This window comes from Hippocampus guttulatus, chromosome 12 (genome assembly GCF_054856545.1).
Source record: "Hippocampus guttulatus isolate MCC_2025c chromosome 12, RoL_Hgut_1.0, whole genome shotgun sequence".
In the NCBI taxonomy this organism is placed as follows: domain Eukaryota; kingdom Metazoa; phylum Chordata; class Actinopteri; order Syngnathiformes; family Syngnathidae; genus Hippocampus; species Hippocampus guttulatus.
Genome location: NC_141272.1, coordinates 14,972,267 through 14,985,895, shown reverse-complemented (window position 1 = coordinate 14,985,895; position 13,629 = coordinate 14,972,267). Strand labels below are relative to the sequence as shown.

Here is a 13,629-nt window from a genome sequence, read left to right as displayed (position 1 = left end):
CACATGTGGATTCCTCCGCTGGGATGCCATCGCTGTCATCCAATTAGAAACACTTAATCTTATCTTATCTATCTTTATCTCGTGCTGTTATTGAGGCCGCCCTCATTGGCTGGCTGGCTCCTCGAAATGGGTCAGCTCAAAATTGTCCGTAACCTACACGGCCAAGTAAAGATAGATTATTTCCAGTTCTTTTGTATGTTTCTATCACCTGCCACCATTTCAAGTGTCTCTGATAAACCCCTTGGAAATGATTTTAGAACTGACTGATTGATACCTCACTGTTCCAGTACTTTTGTAGGGCAGTCCATTTATGTTAATATAAACAAGAGACACCAAAACTGTATTCAACTAACTTTATTATATAAAAGAACAAAGTAGAAAATTCCAGTAGAAACTTTACAACAGTAAAAAAAAAAACAAATCAACTGGATGAGTTCCAGTACCTAGCAAAGGTACCAATGCAAAGTGGTAAACATGGTAAACAACGTAAAACAAACGCTGAAAGCAAAACAGAATGTCAAAAGTGCACTTTGATCGAAAGTAGATAAAGATTTCTTTGAGTGGCAAATCCTGCAGTTATGTCTTTTCGTCACTTTTTGAGTTCGCTGGCGGAGTCGCAGCTTCCCATTTTGTAACACGCAGCAGGAATGTCCAGAACATAAAATAAATAAAGAAATGCCATAGAAAACAAGACAAACAACAACAAAAAAAGCTACAAATATGCTACCGCAAAAATAAATTACTTATCAGACAATCATTTCAAAATGTGGTGAAATACTTTTTTCGGGACTCAAATGTTTTCTTGTTTTGTGTGACATACCTCCCAAATCCACTGGATTTATTTTTTAACGATCAGCGCAACACAATTTTTGTTTAGGATTGGTAACAAATATTTACACTCTCAAAAGTCATGGAGGACCAATTGTGTATTTGTGCGTGTCTTTGTATTGTGTGAACATTTTCACTGCACTAAAAGGGCATGTGTGTGTGTGTGTGTGTGTGTGTGTGTGTGCGTGCGTGATTGGTCAGTACAAAGGCACTGGATGCGTCACACGGTGAAAACATTTCATGACTGGGCTAGAAAATAAAAGTAAAAAAGCTAATTTGCCCAAAAAAAGCTCATGAAACGAAACTGGCTAGCCATTAGCTTTAGCATTGGGTGTGGGCAAATGTCAAAGAATTTGGATCCACTTTCACAGTTGACAAAAATACAAACAAACAAACAAACGTGTCGTCTGCGGTCCAAACCAGCAGAAACAAAAGCCAGCAAGTGTCGTCTGCTGTCTGAACCAGCAGACTCACCTACGCCTTTTGCAGCAGCCTAGTGGTTGCCGCAGTAACCCGGCCGGCACTATGCCTAGGCTAGCCTGTAGAGGGCGCTGAGGGTGCGAGCCACCAGGTTGAGGAAGCCCTGGCCCACATCTATCCAGTCCTGCCAGTGCGGAGCATCGTGCTGAAGGGCAGACACAATCAGACACATGAGGTCATGTATTAGTCAGCTAACATGCTAACTGTATTAGCGACCTAGTTGAACCACATGAAATGAGACAATGGAGAAAAAAAAACCCCCACTTGATTAACATACAGTATGTGCATGTACACATGCACATGGGCTAGTCAAAGCATTCAAATGACCAACAAACATATGCATGTATGCTAGGCAAGGTCAAATCAAAAATGTCTATCACAGTGGTGTCAAACATACGGGCCACGGGCCGGAACCGGCCCGCAAGGAGGTTTGATCAGGCCTGCAGGATAATTTAAAAGTGAAAAAAATGCACAAAAGACACGGAATGAATATTTTTAATAAGGTGCAATTCATGGAATATCCGCTAGGGGGACACATTGTTTTGATCAGAGGAAAAGACAACATTGTTTTGATCAGAGAAGAAGACAACAGCAGCCTCAGTCAGTCACTGAGACAGACCCAACACAGCAGACGCGATCAAGGACGTGAATACTTTATTCTTTACATGTATTAAGATAAGATAAGAAAACCTTTATTAGTCTCGCAATGGAGAAATTCCCAATTCACAGCAGCAAAGTTATGAAAGGAAGAAGTATTATCGCACTCTCCTTAGTTTGTAAGGTGTAGGCAGGGATTACATTTAGATTGTATATGCTCATGTAAATGGTTTAAAAATTCCTTTCTTTACAAATCTCGTTTAATCTTAAAAGTGCATTACTATATTTTTCAATACCAATTACTTGTTAAGGTTTTGTGCCTTTGTACAGTCAGTGGGATCAGTTGGAATGCATATATGTGAATGATAAAAGTAAATTGCACATTTGTCTAAGGAAATCTTAGGTGCTTCATGAAATGTTTTGTAAAAGATATGTTCATTACATTTCAACATTTTCCTAGTGGTCTTGTGCTTCTGTAGACCAAAACAAAGTATATTATTTTGGTTATTTATAGCAGAGTATGGTAAAATTTTTAATGGTCCGGCCCACTTGACATCTACCGAGGCCGTATGTGGCCCACAATGTGAAATGAGGTTGACACCCCTGGTCTATAACCACACACGTACATTCCCCCCCCCCCTCCACACACACAATAGGCTCAGTCAAAATGTCCACACACACACGCGCACACACACACACACACACACACACACACACACACACACACACACACACACACACACACACACACAGCCTTGAGCATATAAACAAAGATGATGTCATCTCCTGCCTCACTCAGACATGCAGCCTGAGTGTGTGCTTGTGTGAGAAGGGGGAGGGGGAAGGCTGTTGACAAGTCCTCACGCGAGGTAGTGTGAGGACTGATGAGGGGGGAGGAGATAAGAAAGGTAGCACAGTACAGGTTCAACATTTGGGCAGAATAAAGTGACCTCATTCATAAGTCAAAACCACATAGTGTGTGTGTGTGTGTCTGTGTGTGTGGGTGCCATGTTTCGTTGGTGATGACAACATACAACAACAAAGTCCACGTGTCTGCCTAAAAGTCACATGGATGTTGAAAGAAAGAGGGGGGGGGAGGCAACATGTGTCCAAATTTGACCTTTGGCCTGCCATTCCCTTTATCAGCGGACAACACGGACGATCAGCTCAGTGAGTAGTGAATCGTAGCATGATGTCACAGGGACGTCTCACTATGACGTCACACTATGATGTCAGTTATAATTCCAGCTGTGATATCTGGTTTCAATCACAGTGACGTCACGCTACAATGTCATGAAATCATGCCATGTTTCGAACTATGATGTCACTAAGATGTCACACGATGATGTCACGCTAGGGCGTTAGGCTATGATATGATGGCATCCAGCTTTGATGTTACATCATGACATCCTAAATACATGTATTTCCGTATCTGCAGATCTCTTACCGCTCTCAGCACAGAGGCGTTAAATTGATCCCCGATAGTCCGGAGCTGCTGGGCCACGGCGTTGGTGTCTACGTGCCCCGCCTCCATCGTAATCTCGCCTCTGAGATGCGACCCACCCCCAAACGCCCGCTGATTTTGAGGCAGCAGGTCCGGCAGGGGAGCGCGCTGGTGGGCCGCTTCCTGACGTTGCCGCCGCTCTATACAGAAAGATGTCACAAACAGGAAGTAAGAATAATTGTAGAGTACGTCACACTATATGGCTAAGCTAAACTCACACATTAACATAAAAGACAGCATTAAGTTTTAAGTTTCAGGAAAAAAATTAACTTGTTCAAAAATTGGATGAAAATATAAGTCTAATAAAAGCTAACTTCATCAATTAAAATGGATTGGTATTTAAGCATACATATTATTGTTGCTTTTTTATTTATTTTTTAAAAACAAGAACAATAGTCCATCCATCCATTTTCCGATCCACTTATCCTCACAAGGGTCACGGGGGGTGCTGGAGTCTATCCCAGCCGTCTTCGGGCAATAGGCAGGGGACACCCCGAATTGGTTGCCAGCCAATCGCAGGGCACACAGAGACGAACAACCATGCACGCCCACACCCACACCTAGGGACAATTTAGAGCATCCAATCAGCCTGCCATGCATGTTTTGGGAATGTGGGAGCAAACCGGAGTACCCAGAGAAAACTCACGCAGGCCCGGGGAGAACATGCAAACTCCACAAAAAGCAGATTTATTTGTTTGACGAAAAATTGCTCACCCTGTGTAATACAGTATTAGTGCCAGCTAATTTCCTTGAATTTGGTCTCATTTGACAACCATGTGACATTTGTATGTCATAGAAAGGCAGGCTAGTTTATTTTGCGTGTTTTAATTGAGGATTTGGTTGAGCGTGTGAGGTAGCAGGAAGTGCAGGCTGCTAGTGTGAGTGCATGTGCAGGACAAGTCTCAACATGCCCCACAGATGAGACACAGCACGAGGAGGGAGGGAAGGGGGAAGTTCCAGCAAACTGAGCCACCAACATGTCACTTCTTTACAAGATGCAAAATAAGTTTCCATTCACGCCTTCCACACAAGACAACACAAGGAAACATTTACTGTGTTGTAATTCATTTTTAAAGATTTTTTTTAGACTATTTGTAATGATGATGGTCAGTAAATAAAAATGTCATATTCTAATTAAGCTAATTATTTAAACAATGTTGTAGTTTCATTAAAAATGAAATTGGTCGTTTCCTCTAAAGTGTTTTTTTTTTGGGGGGGGGGGGGGGTTAATTTAAAAAATCACATTGTTACGACCGAACCATTGGCCATCGATTACTCGGTTGATATTATCACTTTTGAAATCTGCAGATTTATTTTCTTTTAACACATGACAAAATAAGGCAAAGATAATGCCATTCAAACATCACGCCCAACCCCATCCCCACATAAAAAAAAAAATTGGACGATTTTTTTCCCTCTCTGCTCTTAAGTGAAACAATTACTAAAAGCAATAAAAGTGTTAAATGTTTGGCCTTTTGTTCATCTTTATTCTTCTAAGCGTCATGGGACCACGAAAAGATGTTATAATATTCATTGTATTTTTTTTTTTAACAAATTCAATTTGTAAAATTTTGCACAATATTTTGCTAAGGAAATGTCATGCCAGTTAATGGCAAGCTAGCAACTGTCCGAAGACAGACAGCAATGAATTGAAAATAAATGCATGAATTAGAATGGGATGATTAAATAACCAAAATACTTTCTCTGTATTTACATCCCATAAGCACTCAATTGGGAAGTCCAATGTGCAGCCAGATTTTTTTTTTGTTTTGTTTTTTGGTACTCCTGCGTATTGTTAAGAATATAATTCATACACTGTTGACTTGTAAGATGAGATGTGTTTGCAAATTTGAGGTCTGTGAAGAAACAGAAAGCATGTGTCAACTTTTGTTTTCAACAGCATGTGTGAAACGATGTCATCTGTTCCACAAACTGGTCGGAGCACTTTTTGCTTCGGCTTGATACAACGATGTATCCCAATGTACGTCAATCCACACATAAACACCCTAAAGTGCAAGTATTAACTCGGGTTCATCACGTAGGGAGAGGCGTGGAAGACCAACCGCAGACTCGCAACATCTGGGGTTTCAAAGCGTGGCATGCGGACAAATGGTGGTCCCCAGAGAAACCCTATCAGTGGTACATTTGGAATTTTAACACCTAAACAGACCAAATGTTGTTCAGGAAACAGTCCAGAGTTGCAGTTGTGGTAACCCTTGTGTTGAATGTGTCTCACTATGTTCTGATGGTGCATAACGAACGTTATGCACCATCAGAACATAGTGTGCCCTCCACCAATCAGTTGGAGGGCACATATAGAAACGATCAACCATTCACGCCTACATCCACACCATCACTGAAATGGCAACCGACCCCACGCTGCCTGCACACAAGTCAGGTGAGTCTCCCACTGCACCATTAGTGACACGTCACAGTTTAATTGCACATTTCAGTATTCCCACAGCCGCAGCTGCCTGAAGTCTCGATCAATGGGATTTTTTTTTTTAGGCCGATGATAATTTCGGTATTTGACAATAAAATTCTGATAACATTTTTTTTTTAATGAATGAAAGAAAGAACTTCTTTGGACCCCTGAACGCCCTGGAATTGGCTGGCAACGGGTTCAGGGTGTCCCCCGCCTACTGCCCGAAGACAGCTGGGATAGGCTCCAGCACTCCCGCGACCCTTGTGAGGATAAAGCGTATCGGAAAATGGATGGATGGATGGATCCCTGAACAATTACAACAATAAATATATGAATTAAAGGCAAAATATTCAAATATTTTGTAATCCTATAGTATTTCTTTTACTTCACAACAGAGAGTAAAGTTGGCAAAAATCTGAGATTTTTTTGCCAATTTTTTGTGGGGGTGTGGGGTTGGGAATCGGGGGGGGGGGGGGGGTCAACTGATTTTTGTTGATTTTAAAAGAGGTAATATCGACCAATTAGATCGTCCGGCCGATTAATCTGTATTATTAATATTTGCCTTCTGCACTTGCACAATGAAGTTGACTCCAATCATTACCACTTAAGTGATTTATGACAGCAATTTTTGGACCTTTTGGAGCACATTTCCCGCATAATTTCACGATCCTACCCGACTGTTCTCCCAAGAAGGCGTTCGGCTGGTCTGGTGGTGAAGGCGGCGGTGCGGGCAGAATGGGTTGTTCCTGGTGGTTCTGCTGCTGGTTCTGGCGGTGATTGCCAGGAAAGTTGGTGTGCAAGACGAAGTGAAAGGCGCTGCCGTATTGGTGGGGTAGAGGGCCGCTCACCTCTCCGGCAGCCTCTCCCACACTCTCCACTGTCTCAGCACGCGCCATCCTGTTGGTTGCCTGAAAGAACAGCACAAACCCAAATTCCATCACATTTTGCACGTCCATTGCTGATGAACACCATTTTGGGTGAAAAACTGTGAAAAAAGATACAATTACAAAATGTACAACACTCCTTCCTACATGCATCCCAACAACACAAAACACACATCAGACATGGTATAGCATTTCTCCATTCACTCACAGGAATTTAGGAGTAACTAAAAGAAAATCGAACTTCTCACTGCATGCAACTCACGCTTTTGTGTCCTTCCTCAAACTAACTGACGCAACACCTAATCAACAGTAACCACATCCTGCCTCTCAATGCGTCCCACAAATACACATACAAAAAATCAACAGTAACCACTTCCTGCCACTCAATGCGTCCCCCAAATACAAATACGAAACCAGGGGGTACAACAACCCAAACAAATGTGGAGTCCCCCAGCAAACAACATACCACGATGTAGAAAGGTACATCATAACAATACTATGAACTTAGAATCATGACCGTTACAAATAACTCACTATAACTAATCCATAATGCGAGCTTTTGCCCCTCCCCAAAAAAAGAAAATGAAGCAAAAATAAACTTAGATTGGGTGGATTTAAATATTAATTGCACTGTATAATGTGATTCGGGGCGGCTCGGTAGTCCAGTGGTTAGCACGTCGACTTCACAGTGCAGAGGTACCGGGTTCGATTCCAGCTCCGGCCTCCCTGTGTGGAGTTTGCATGTTCTCCCCGGGCCTGCGTGGGTTTTCTCCGGGTACTCCGGTTTCCTCCCGCATTCCAAAAACATGCATGGCAGGCTGATTGAACGCTCTACATTGTCCCTAGGTGTGAATGTGAGCGTGGATGGTTGTTCGTCTCTGTGTGCCCTGCGATTGGCTGGCGACCGATTCAGGGTGTCCCCCGCCTACTGCCCGAAGACAGCTGGGATAGGCTCCAGCACCCCCCGCGACCCTAGTGAGGATCAAGCGGTTCGGAAAATGGATGGATGGATGGATAATGTGATTCATTGTAATCAAAGAATACAGTAATCCCTCGTTTATCGCGGTTAATGGGTGAGGGGGGCCAAAACCACCCGAGATAAACGAAAATCCGCGAAGTAGCGACCAATTAACATATACTGTACATAAAAAAAGAAATTGCCCCACGTGGGCCTTTGCGCTTGAGCAGAGCACTAACACACACACACGCACACACACCAGCGATCCCACAGGCGCAGCAGACTATTTATGATTGGTCAATTAAGGATGATTAGACAATTAAGGATAGAAGAGACCTGCTTTTGTTCTTATAAACCTTCTCTCTCCCTCTCTCTCTCTGCCACACACACACACACACACACACACACACACACACAGAGACAAGCATACGCACAAACTAGCAGCATCGTAAACAACACTTATGACACAGATTAAAGATCAAAGAGTAACCCACTGATAAAACAGAAAGAAGATGCACAGCCAATCAACATGGCTTTACATCTTCTTAGCCTCCCCCTTCACCCCACATGTACTGTATATGTTGGTCTATGTGACTCACTGTTGTTTTGCTGACTTGCACTGGTTCTCGTGGACCGTTTGCAGACTTTTTGCGGACTTCCCAAAAATAAATAAATAATGAATATGTTTGAAAAAATCCACGATACACCGAAGCCGCGATAAACGAACTGCGAAATAGCGAGGGATCACTGTATACAAATATAGAATACAGTATAAATATTGGTGTCATATTATTTGACTAGAATTTTTAAATATTGAGAATTTAAAACTATTTTTTTTCTGTATAAAATTGCTATGAATGATGCCAATGTTTGGCAATGAACCAAAAACACAGAAATAAAAGTGATTCTCAAAGTGTAGGACAGCTACCACTAGTGGTACGCAGAAGCATCACTGCACAAGCACAGTTCAGTTTCAGTTGTATTTAACTTTAAGTTCAATACGTTTACATTTCATCTTTAAGAATAGTTATCCATTTACTAAGATATATTTTTATGTACAAACTATTGTAATGACATCATGATTAAAACAGCTTTTAATTTTCCTACGTTTAAAAATAGCATTCAAACTGAGCAAAATGTTGCAGTTGCTTACAATAACATACTTTTTGTTGGGGGGGGGGGGTACTGATCGTTTTTAATGAACACCATGGTCGACTACGCTTTGTTTTTTGCGATTCTTGGTATCAACCGCTTGAGAAGCAACTACTTAAACGATCCCAATGGCAGATAGCGTCCAACACTGCCGAGTATTTATCATCCATCGAGCAGCATGCATTTAAGATGATGCAAGCTTGACCTACATTCCTTCGTTGGTCACTAGGGGGCAGCACATTGCAGATTCCTGTACAGTACTTGTAAACAAAACGCACTAACACCGTTTTAAAAAGTCAATTTTTTTGAAACTTACTCTACCCCAAAAATGTGCACTAAGATAATTTACCACTGCATTTGAACTTTGGGGTTGCTTGGATGGAGGTAGCAGGTCATTTTCGATTGTAAAGTGTTAGTTAATAGCCTGGGGAGCATGTTAAAATACGATTCATTGAATATTGAACGACGTATAGCTGCACGGTGTGTCGACTGTTTTGTGTTACCGGTATGTGGTGTTTCTTCGTGTTAAGTTCTTCGGGTCGCTGAGTCGAGAGAAACCCGAGCACATCAAATGCGGGCCGCTGCGAAAAAAGAGTGTCATGCGGTCGGTCCACGAGTGTCACTTCTGTCAGACGAGCTTGCCCGACGACTTTTGGTGGCTGGTCGAAGATTGTTAGGAGTCCATTCGTGCGGCCGCTACCGACGACAAGTTTGCATGTTTGGTTATCGTCGTCGTTTTCGAGTCTGCCGCCGCGCGGGGTTCCCACTCTTTTATAGTTAACAGCAATATCCGGTTTGAAGTTTCAAAATAAGATTATGTTGTTTTGACCAATAATCTCATACGTATTGCAACTGTTCGCACCACTGTATTAGTGTCGTAAAGGTTTTACAATCCAGATGAAAAACTGTAATCGTTTCCCTAATGTTTGATTTACATCTTATTCTGTTTGTAATTTTAAAAGCCCATGATATTTTTCTTCTCTACTCTCAAACTCCTTTCAGTGATTTTAATGTTTTCTATTTTTTTCTCCTTTACTTTGCAATGTCATTTGTACTTTTAAGTGTTGTGTCTTTATTTGTGTGAAGAGCAAGGGTCACCTCATGGATAATATATAAATGTGATACTGTATAAATAAAACGGCCTTGCCTTGCCTTACTGTATATGGCCAAGCTGAAAAGGGTTTTTCAATCACCATAATACTCCTCTGAATGACATGAGAGCATTATCCATATCAGTGTACAAACTGTTGCTTTTGTATAAAAATTACATAAAATAATTGCAATGTATTAATTATGTCTCGTGCACGTGGTTTGTTGTAAACAACCACTGAACGCTCGCCTAATATTGTGCTTTTACTTTGACGGAGTATCGTCCTGACATCCGGTTTGTGGTCACCTCTCCTGGTCCAAAACAAGTGCTGACATGCTCTCTGAGACCAGCTGCTGTCTCCGCCCCCTCTTCATTTGCAGTCCTCATTCAGTTTTTTTTTTTTTTACAACTTTTCTTTGTCTTTACTCACACTTAGCTGTCATGAACTCAACTCTGTGCATGCAAACTGTCAATGTCATCAAACGGGGCCTGTAGGAATTTGCATTTTAACAGTTGGTTTCTTCTTTGGCATGCAAACAAACCTGCACCCTGCTGATCTTAACCCACAATCCTCCAGTCGGCTTTCCCCTCCACTTCCAAACAATGAGTCAGTCACAGGTGTCAGGTTTCTCTGTGTTGTGTCGCACATGCTTGCCATGTGTAGTAATAATAATAATAAACTATTGACATCTGTGCTTTTGGCTCAATTTAAGGCTGCAATCCTTATTGAAAAACGCACTGGATCAGTGCATAGTAAAGAAGTGCAATTAGAGTCATTTACCTACGTAATTTCGGAGTCCCCGAACTCTGCTACACTTTGTCCTACACGCACACCTCATGCTAGGAGCGTAATGATTTTGGTTTATGGCCAAATGACTGCAAAGCATCGATTACCTTGAAGCAGACAAAGCTGTTTATGTTTGAGTTGCACCTCCTCATAAAGTTTCAATAATTGTCTGTTTTGTCGAAATATTGTCAGTAATGACAAAAATGTGGAAATGGTATGAGAAAAGTGTTCAACTTGACCTGACCCTTGACTTGGCCAAGGTACTAACGAATCATACAATGTGAACTGGCAAAATAATCATCTTTATTGGATTATGACAAGGAAAAGCACTAACCTGTGTTCTACACCATTGATTTGCATCATTAAACTACCCATTAAATGCCACTGAAACAAAATAAGATAAGAAATTTCTCAGTGGACTGCATTTAACTATTACTATAGTCTTCTTAAAATCACTTGCTTTGGTGTGAATTTGGATATGACAATATTTCTTAAAAAAATTTAAAAAATACAATAATTTTAAGAGCATTACTGGAGAGCATGACCAAACCATGGCATACATGAAAACTAGCTGTCTAGCGCAACAGCGATAAGGAGATAATTTATTTCCAAATTCTGCAATTTGGGAAAATCTGTCATTTCAGATTTGCATCAAACGGGCATCCCTTCACATTAATCAGTACCACAACCAAAGAAGTTCAATATTTTTTTTCTAATTAATTAATTAATATTATTCTTCTTTTTTAAAGGTTGGTGACCTCTGTGCTAAGGTCTCGCTTGCAATGGCCACTGGCTGTTAGCCAACCTGTTTAACCTCGAACTGGAGTATGATGTCTGACAGGCAGACCAGGCTTTTTGTGGGGTTGATTCTGGAGATGGCTGAGTGGTAGAGTGCTCAAAATGATCCAGAGAAAGGTCTGGATTGCTATTAGCAGTGGTAGATGTTAATAGCTGATCAACTACGGATTGCTAGCAGCAAAATTTTTTTCGAAAGCAATCAATTTGTTTTTCAGGGTAATGTAAGATGAGTTGAAAATGACATTTAATTGTCCAGGAATATAGTTATGTATACTGTATATTGTTTAAACTACCAATTTAGTTAATTGCAAACATTTTGGATGGGGGGGGCTTCAATTATAGTACTGGAAGATTTTCACGATTCACATCAGGACTTCATCACTAAACCCCGTAAATAGTGGGGCGGTCACTGTACAGTGACGAGAGATACAGTACGATCACATGAAATCTTTTCAACAGTAAATATATTATGTAACATAACCTTTTGGGGTTTTTTCAGATCCCATTTGACCAACCACATGGATTAATTTCCATCCTTCCATCATGTGCTTGTTGTGGCCTGGAGTAGTCATGGTAGACTTCATGTGACCAGCCCAGAAATTCACAAATAGCATGACTTCAATGTTTGAGCTAATTGACATATTCAAATGAGAATATGGATGAAAGTGTAGCTTTTTCTGTTGTGTTTACAACACCGTGACACACATGTGGGCAGCATGGCAGTAAAAATAATGTCACTTGGAGCAGTAGTAGTGGTAGTGTTTACAGTGACATCATAGAATAGCATTAGCATCACAAATGCCTGGTGACACCCCCCCCCCCCCCCCAGGTGACCTCTAACCCCGCTCACATTGTCTACCCCAGCTGCAGGGCAGAGAGGGGCTAGAGGGGGTGATTTGTTGTAGGGTTAAAGGCGGTCTAATCAGCTGGAAATGACCCCCCCCCCCACACCCCACCCCATTCCACCACCCCTGAACTCCTACCCCTCACCCACCATGTCCGTTTCCTGCAGAATTGGGGGTTTAAGGAGGGGGTGCTGAGCTTCAGTCAGGTACATGCCCGGGCGAGTATCGTCATTCATCGTTTCACACAAACAAACAAGATCATGTGTACATGGTGGTGTTTGACTGTGCATTGCATATCTAAATATATTGAATAATTAACCCTGTTGTTACAAACTATGAATGCAACTATTACAGCTGCAATTTTTAGTTAAGTTCAGGAACATAGATACTGTACTTTACTAAACATATTCTAATCTATAACAATTGAATTCTTCCAAATAAAATCAAAATGTAAGAGCCTACAATGGTCACCCTACTTTTTTCTCAGAAAACAAGTAGCTACTTATCTTTCTTTACTTTGTCAAATAACATCAGAGCCAAAACAAACCGATGTTAGCCATGCTAGTTAGCACCACAATAGTTAATTCCCTAAATGTGGACATGCTTACTCTCATAGCTGGGTGTAAACGTTCATTTAAAAATAGTCACATATTAACATTGCTTTGAATTTGTTGGAGTCATGAATGGCGGTCTCATGCATGTAATAGCTGTTGAAATATTTTTTTGAGAATTGTAAGTGTTGCTTTATGGAGCAGTTACTTTTCATAAGCATATTTTGCATATCTTTCCTTTACCAAGGTGCAGTACCTGAAACATTTTTTTGAAAAGATGACAAGTTACCAAGCTGACTGTCTGTTTGAAAGTGCTCTATCAATACAGTTGAGTTGAGTTGAGTTGGGTCTGCACCAACCATGGGAGGGGGAGAGGTCATGTTACTTCATCTGCACTGGCAACTAAGTACTCACACCACTATCGAAACTGTGACTTTTTGGATCTTCAATATCCAGGTTATTCCTGGAGGCTCTGATATAGAAACGATTCTGGGCCCAACTTCAGGTGAGACACCGAAGGTGCAGTGAGAGATTTGTTATTAGAAGTTTTCATATCCTGGAGCAATTTATTTGATGATTTTTTTTTGTTTCCTTTTTGAAACAAATGATCAGTCCCCAAAGCATTTCAATCTCTTATGCATCATGGGAACTTGTGCTTTCTGCGATTGCACTACAACCAGGTTGAATCTGTAGCTACAAGAGCAATGTTTTGAACACAACCCCAAGGCAA

At 41.3% G+C, this 13,629-nt stretch overlaps 1 protein-coding gene across 2 annotated transcripts; it reads right to left on the bottom strand.

Annotated features, from left to right (window-relative positions):
- Positions 1–339: 339 nt before the first annotated feature.
- On the bottom strand, positions 340–9,583 carry bbc3 (BCL2 binding component 3). 2 transcript variants are annotated; one of them, XM_086126221.1, is made up of 5 exons: positions 9,332–9,583; positions 6,683–6,742; positions 6,508–6,601; positions 3,353–3,549; positions 340–1,453 (listed from the first exon to the last, which is right to left on the bottom strand). In XM_086126221.1, the coding sequence occupies exons 2-5, from the start codon at positions 6,728–6,730 to the stop codon at positions 1,358–1,360; spliced, it is 435 nt and encodes a 144-aa protein (XP_085982347.1). In that variant the 5' UTR covers positions 6,731–6,742; positions 9,332–9,583; the 3' UTR covers positions 340–1,357. The 2 variants fall into 2 exon arrangements, with proteins under 2 accessions (XP_085982347.1, XP_085982346.1); XM_086126220.1 differs by having other exon boundaries at positions 6,508–6,742.
- Positions 9,584–13,629: the final 4,046 nt, after the last annotated feature.